General features: G+C 51.8%; 1 protein-coding gene across 1 annotated transcript; it reads left to right on the top strand.

Annotated features, from left to right (window-relative positions):
* The first annotated feature begins 4,535 nt into the window (after positions 1–4,535).
* KLHL34 (kelch like family member 34) lies at positions 4,536–7,305 on the top strand. The gene has a single exon (XM_030305854.1). It carries the CDS (start codon positions 4,536–4,538, stop codon positions 6,486–6,488), a length of 1,953 nt encoding a protein of 650 aa, XP_030161714.1. The 3' UTR covers positions 6,489–7,305.
* The last annotated feature ends 429 nt before the right edge of the window (positions 7,306–7,734 follow it).

Below are 7,734 nucleotides of genomic sequence, written 5' to 3'. Positions count from 1 at the left end.
TTATATTATTTTTGCTTCCCTTCCCTTATGTACATCTGTTTTGTATCTTAAACTCCACATATGAGTGAAGTCATATGATATTTGTCCTTCTCTGACTAATTTCACTTAGCATAATACACCCTAGTTCCATCCACATTGTTGCAAATGGCAAGATTTCATTCTTTCTGATTGCCAAGCAATACTCTATTATATATAAATACCACATATTCTTTATCCATTCATCTGTCGATGGACATTTGGGCTCTTTCCATACTTAGGCCACTGTCAATAAGAGCTGCTATAAACATTGGGGTGCATGTGCCCCTTTCAAACAGGACTCCTGTATCCTTTGGACAAATACCTAGTAGTGCAATTGCTGGGCTGTAGAGTAGCTCTAGTTTTGATTTTTGAGGAACCTACATACTGTTTTCCAGAGTGGCTGCACCAGTTTGCATTCCTACCAGCAGAAAGGCTACAGGGTTTCTGTATGAGGGGATGAAAATGCCCCCAAATTAGACTCCAGTGTTGTTGCCTAACTGTAAATATGCTAAGAACCACCGAACTGTACACTTTAGTGAGTTATATGGTATGTGGATCATATCTCAATAAAGCTGTTACCAAAGAAAGCACATTACATTTGCAAAGAAATGCTGTGTCTGTTATACGTGGATATTTGCAATTTTTGATTTTTTTAAAACATACACAATTCTTTTAGAAACGAGGACTATGAAATGTAGGTTGAGCTAGACAAGACTGATTCAGGCCAAGTGGGGCTCCATGGCTGACAGCAGTGCCACCCTGACGTGGCAAGTAAGGTGTATGCATGGAGGACTGCAGTTCTAGGTTCTCTCACAGGAGGTTCAGGTGTATGGAAGGGAATGCTGACAGGAGGTCACAGTTCTGACAAGGGGTGAAGGGTTCAGAGCAAATTGCAGGATCCCACCAGGCATGCTGGAGTGCATATCTGGGCCTTCAGTAGAAGCCCAGCCACGTGAACTGGGACCCAGAGGAGCTACTGGGGCACTTGGGGCCCCTCCTCCAGGGAGGAGTAGCAGCAGCATGGCTGACTAGATGCCAAGAGTCATGTGGGACTGATCTGGGTAAAGGAGTCAGGCTGCAGGGCAGTGCTGGCTTGCAGTGGGGGCTGGATGAGGTGGTCTGGCCTTTTCTGAAGAGTCGGGTCCAGTCAGGGGCCACCCATGGTTACCCATTTGATTCTTAGTGTTGTTAGCTCACAGCCTGACCAGGATGTGTCTTCAACCCTAGCTGTGTGAATGCAAGAAAGAGAGCCAGAGAGAAGGAACTAATTGTTCTTGTCAAGTTCCTCTTAATAACCTGTTGCTCCTCCCACTGATGGTACCACCAGGTACCTAGATCTGTTCAACCCAACATTAATTATGCCAAAGACTGTGACAGGGGCTAGAAATAAAAAGACCAAGAAACGGTCCTTGCCCTCAAGGAGCTTATAGTCTAAATGGGGAAGGCCACTCATAGCAGATCATTTTTAACATGATGATAATATCCTATCACATGTGCTCATCACCAAGCATTCAGGTTGGGTTGCAGAGCCTGCTTCTAGGGGACCCAACTTAAGACACACATCTAACACAACTAAAAAAAGCACACTGAAATGTTTTTTAGTATACTTAATATTGCACAAAAATTAAAATTTTGACCCTTCCTGCAAACGTTACTCAAAGGACAAAAATGTTCTTGGATGGACTGATAGTTATATTTTCTAGAGAAAACCTAGGAAACACACCCAATATGAAAATTTCCTCAATTAACACAATTCATTTATATCCCCAATGTCAAAACGCATTAAGTTGGCATATTGGGCCGGCAATGAACACAAGCTTATTGTGCACAATTGACTTTTTGATGTCAAGATGTAGAGTCTTCCACAGCATCTCTATTTTCAAGTAAGTGTGACATTTTGGATTCAATCTAAATGCATGATGATGGATAGATCTGACAAGATGTGATTGATTCTGGGGTAAAAAAAAACGTGTTTAAAAATTGTATTTAAACTTTACTATTCTGAAATTTGGTTTCAGTAATCTTTGTGTTGCACTATTTTATTTTTATCATACAGAGGTCACATAATATAGTGGGGAGAGAGCCCTGGATTCTCGTCCAGACTCCGTAATTCAATATCCTAGTCACCCAGACAAACTGTACTCTCTCTGGGGCTCATTTGCTACATTTATTTGAAAAGAAAAACAAGAAGTTGCAGAGGAAAAGGAGAGTTTGGTTAAATGATCTATAATATCCCTTCTACCAAATTTCTATTAAGTCCGTTTAATTTCACCATTCAGATTTGTGCACACTGAACCAAACTGGTATCTTATTTTTGAACTAAGAAATTTTAGTACTTAAAAAAAAAACCCAAAACACCCAGCACCCCGCCTGAATCCATCTGTAGTTTTAACATTAGGAATTCAAATTGGAGTATTTTTAGCCTCTGGAGTTTAAGTAAGCCCTTAACTTGAGCCTCTGCCTGCATTTTATAATTTGGCTAATTTAAGTCATAATGCAGTTCCATCTCTGACAAAGAAAGCAGGATCATTTTACTAATATTTTTTTGCACTTCAAGAATTCTAATTGGAAACGTTGTAAGTACAATGGCATAAGAGGAAGAAAATGATTCATTTTAATCCTTCATTCGACATTTTTTCTTCTTTTTTATGAAACACAATCCCAACTGTCAGAAATGCAAGTTATTTCAGATGCTCTCAAAAGGTTCACTTAGAACAGATTGCCAGAGGGGTTGCATTAGAAAACAGAAAAATCAATTCTAGATGAAAGCAAAACACAGAAGCTCCAAATTGGCAAGAAAGAATAGTTATATTAATCATTTAGTTATTTAAGAGGAGGATGGAGGAGATGGAGAAATGCTTCCTAATGTCTCAAGATTGGGTGGTTTTAGTCACCATTTCTGTGCTGGGTGCATCTTATAAATAACTTCATGAAATGGGGCCCTATGAAACTCTAGCCTCTACGGAACTTTGTGACCTTCCTTACTGCCCATTATCTCGTCACAGCGTTGAAGATGTAGCAGGCAGTAATCAGATCAGAGTCTGGAAAGTCAGGGAGAGAAACTGGAATGAATTACTTTCCTAAAGGAAGTGGTCACTCAAAGGCAGAAAATCCAAGTCACCTGCAATCTTCTTGTCCACTTTGCCAAGGGATGGGTTGGGTTGGGTCCAAGAACAGGAAGGGAGAACTCAGCTGGAGTCAGGGAGCAGGGGTAGGAGCAAATTCCGCAACGCAGAATGTGAGACGAGCCAGCCCGGGAGACGCGGGCCGCCTCGGGAAGGGCGCAGAGTAGGCCCAGCATCTCGAAAGGGTGAGTCCAGGTGAGGGGCGTGTAACGAAGCGGCCCTGGCAGGGAGCCCCAGATTCCCCCGGGCGTGGTTCCCGCTAGTAGCTCTCAACTCAGCGGCCTCCTGGGTGTCAGCGCGCAAAATCGCCGCTTAATCCCCGCCCCCGCCAGATTAATTAGGGCCTTCCCAAAGCAGATAGTTTCGAGCCAGGGGGCTTCTTTCCCAGGCGCAAGGGCACCAGGGGGTCGACATTCCTCCGACCCAGCCAGCCGCCTCTCCCCCAGACACCACCAGGTACAGCGTCCCGGGAGACTGGCGCACCTCCAGTGAACGCTTCCCACAGCCCTAGCCGAGTTCCCGAGACCCCCTGGTGACCGGCGGCTGGTCGGGTCACCGGAGTCAAGTCCCAGGCCCGGGCCGCTTCCTCCAGCGCCCCGGCCCTGGGTTCGCCGCCAGCAGCCCGGGGCGCGGGGCGGGGCACGCCGGGGAGGCCGAGGCCGCGCGCTATTCCTGTCGCTGTGAGCTACCGGCATGTTATGTACGGCGCCCAATCATGCCTCCGACGCGCCGCGCTGACCTGCGCCCCCCCTTCTTAATCCCCCAGGCTTTGATTTGATCCTCCGCGCGGAACAAGTTCACCCCCCTCTCCGCCCCGTACCCAGTTGTCCCCGGCCCTCGCGGGTGCCCGCAGAATCCGTCCTCCTCGTCCACCCCCGGGAGGCCAGAGCCCTCGTTCCGCACTCCCGGGACGCCCGAGGCGGGCCACATCCTTGCATCTGCGCCGTCGGAGATCCAGCAACCCCCACCCTGAGTCATTCCACCCTCAGCTCGGCCCTTCCAGGTGATGGTGTGTGGCCACTGCGGCCCCTGGCGCGCAGGTGTGGGCTTCCCAAACTGGGCCGGGGAGGGGGCTTTGGGCAACGTGCTGGCAGCCTCGGCAGACGCCGGAACCAAATCCTGCACCCTCCGGAAGAATCCAAACTCCGTGCCCTTTGCTACTAGGAGCTTATGGAAACCGTTCCCCGACCGGGTTTGCTCTGAGAGGGATACAGGGCTATCTGCAGGCCTGGATGAAGGAGCCCTGGGCTTTAAGCTGAGCAGGCAAAAATGGGCCCCTGCTAGGGGCTCTGCGGCTCGTGTGGGGCACCCAGGGGCGCGGTGCCCCGAGATGACTCTGGCCGTGCCCGGCGGCCCCCAGCCCCGGCCAGGCCGCTTTCCACCCTGGACATCATGAGTTACTTTCTATCTTACTGTAAAGCTCACGGCGGTGCACTGCTCACCGGCTACCAGGCCCTGCGCGCGGAGGGCTTCCTGTGCGATGTGACGCTGGAGGCCGAGGGCAGCGAGTTCCCGGCCCATAGGTCGCTTCTCGCGTGTTCCAGCGACTACTTCAGGGCCCTGTTCAAGAGCCACACCCGGGAATCCAGGGCGCGCGTGATCCACCTGCACGTGCCGTCGGCGGCCGGCCTGCAGCGCCTGCTGGACTTCATCTACACCGCCTGGCTGCCGCTCTCCATGGACACGGTGGAGGACACGCTCGAGGCCGCCAGCTATCTGCAAGTCACCGAAGCACTGGGACTGTGCGGTCGCTACCTGGAGCGCCAGCTGGCTCCAGAGAACTCTTGCTTCGCCGCCAACGTGGCGGCGCGCTTCGGCCTGGCGCACACGTTAGGCGAAGCCGAGCGCTGCATCGTGCGCCACCTGCGGGAGCTGCTGGAGCGGGGCGCGGGCCCCGCGGGGCTGCTGGAGCTGAACCCCACGTCGCTGAAGGCTGTGTTGGGTGCCCCCGACGTGGCGCGGGTGCCTGAGACCTGGCTGCTGGGTCTGGCGTTGGCCTGGCTGCGGCAGGAGCCTGAGGCCGAACGCCTGGCCCACTGCACCTCGCTGCTTGAGCGCGTTCGCTTCGGCCTAGTACCTGCAGACGTGCTGCGGCGCGTGTACTCGGGCTCTGGCCTCGTGCTGCCCGCCCGGGTTAAGGGCCTCATTATCCAGGCCCTCAACTACCACACTGCGCCCTCCCGCCAGCCTCTCGTGCAGGGCGAACAGACCAGCGTCCGGAGCCCCCAAACTCGCATCTTGTTGGTCGGAGGGCGCAGGGCGCGGGAGGCGGTGACCGAGGAGGTCGCGGCCCCACCGCCAGTAGCCAGGGGCAGGGGCGCCATGGCGGAGCCCGAGGAGGAGGAGGGGGAGGAGGAGGAAGGTGAGTTGGAAGAGGAGGAGGAGGATTGGGAGCTCACCCAAGACGTGGTGGCTTTCGACGTGTACAACCACCGCTGGCGCAGTCTCACGCGGCTGCCTGCACCGCTACTGGGGCACAGCGTGTGCACCGCAGGCAATTTCCTGTTCGTCCTGGGCGGGGAGAGCCCTTCGGACGGCGCTTCCTCACCCCTGGCAGGCGGACAGCGGGCCGTCACGGCCCAAGTGCACCGTTATGACCCGCGCTTTCACGCTTGGACGGCGGTGCCCGCTATGCGAGAAGCGCGTGCCCACTTCTGGTGCGGCGCGGTGGGCGAGGCGCTCCTGGCCGTCGGGGGTCTGGGCGCCGACGGCGAGGCGCTGGCGTCGGTAGAGATGTACGACCTGCGCCGGGACCGCTGGACGGCTGTCGGGGCGCTGCCGCGGGCGTTGTATGGCCACGCGGGGGCCATCGGGGACCGCGGCATCGTGTACATCTCTGGGGGTAAGGCGGGGAGAGGCGAGGGCAGCTCGAGCAGCCTCCGGGACATGTACACCTTGGGCCCTGGGGAGCGAGCGTGGAGCAAGAGGGCGCCCATGAGCACTGCCCGCTTCGGGCACCACATGGCTGTGCTGCGAGGCGCGGTGTTCGCCTTTCTGGGGCGCTATGAGCCCTTCTCTGAGATCGAACGCTACGAGCCCGGCACGGACCAGTGGACTCGACTGCGGCCGCTACCTTATGATCGCTTCTGCTATGGGCTGGCCGTTGTGGAGGAGACGGCGCTGCTGCTGGGCGGCCTCAAGTGGCGGGATTCGCGGCAGGTGTCTACCCGCAACGTGGTGGGCTACGACCTCGACCTGGACCGCTGGGAGGACATTGGCTGCGCGTTACCCTGGGCCTGGAACGGCCTCCAGTGTGCAGTGCTGCAGCTGGCTGAGGGTGGGGATGAGGAGAGGGAGGGAGGGTTCGGAGAAACGCCAGATTTAATGCTGGGCTTAATGGGTTAATACAGTCTCCGGGCGACAGGGGAGAAAAAGTCGCGCTTGAGCAGGTTTACAGAGTAATACGTGGGCTTTTCCTAAGAATGGGACTCTGGGAGCAGGGCGGCTTCTGAAGTTTAAATATGCAAACAAGGGCTTGGCCCAACAGGAACATTTCCCCTTAAGCTGAGAATGGGAGACAGGATGAGTCAAAACAGAAGGATATATGTATCTGCTTCAGTGAGCTGGAAGTCTAGGAAGACTCACGCTGGACTAGAGATGGACTTTTGCAAAGAAGATATGACCCTGTTTTCCCTCTTAAAGTGTTTCCTTAGGTGCTAGACTGATTACTTGTGCCAAACAAGGCCAAAAATGTACAAGAAATTATATACAAAACCCAGAAAATTGTTAGCTATAAAAGCTGTAATAAATAGTCCGAAAATATGGCATTATCTGAATAAATAGTGAAGGGAAAGTGCCTTCATTAAATAGCATGAAATCACTGTAAGGAGAGCTATGATTTTATGATCCAGAACCATGTTTGTAGTTCTGTTGGTTTAATATAAATGTAGAACTGAGAGAGAAAAAAAAATCTCTAGGAAAGCACTTGTTTTTGGAAAAAGTATACTAGGTTAAGTTTTTGTGTCCCTCATCCTTAATTCCTAGCCTGCTTTTGCCTTGGCTTTAGGCCATTCATTGGTTTTATTTCAGCAGTCCTTAGCCATAATAATCAGGCTCTTTTGGTTAAGCAGCACATCTAGCAAAACCCAAACCTGTTTCTTTCATCTTTAAATATTCATTCTGCAGACATGCCATAGGTTATATTTGTAAAAAAAAAAAAAAACCCAAAAACAATAACTTATTTCTGGTGGTGCACCCCCCCCAACATCCCAAGAATCAACAGAGGAAGGAAAGAGGAGTATGTGAAATTTTCAAGTTTGTGGCAGTTAAGTGGGAAACCAGCTTGATTTTGCAGGGTCTCAGAAAACATACTTGCATACACTGAACAGCTGCTGCTTCTGGCTTATACCACCAGTGGAATGGCAAAGTTAGAATTGGTAACTAGGGAAGGGGGTAGGGGGAAGATGGCTCTGTGATTAGGTCTCAAAGAAATGTGGTGAGAAACTCTGCATGAATAAAGTAGGTGCTTTGTAAGGATTCATTAAGAGCTAAATTTATTTCACTTCAGTTTACAGTGCTGCCTCTCTCCTAGATTTGAAACTAATGCAATAAAATGTACAGATAAATATAGTGTTAAAAGGTCTCTTTCATG

Source organism: Lynx canadensis, chromosome X (assembly GCF_007474595.2).
Source record: "Lynx canadensis isolate LIC74 chromosome X, mLynCan4.pri.v2, whole genome shotgun sequence".
NCBI lineage: Eukaryota > Metazoa > Chordata > Mammalia > Carnivora > Felidae > Lynx > Lynx canadensis.
This window is presented reverse-complemented; position numbering and strand designations above follow the sequence as displayed.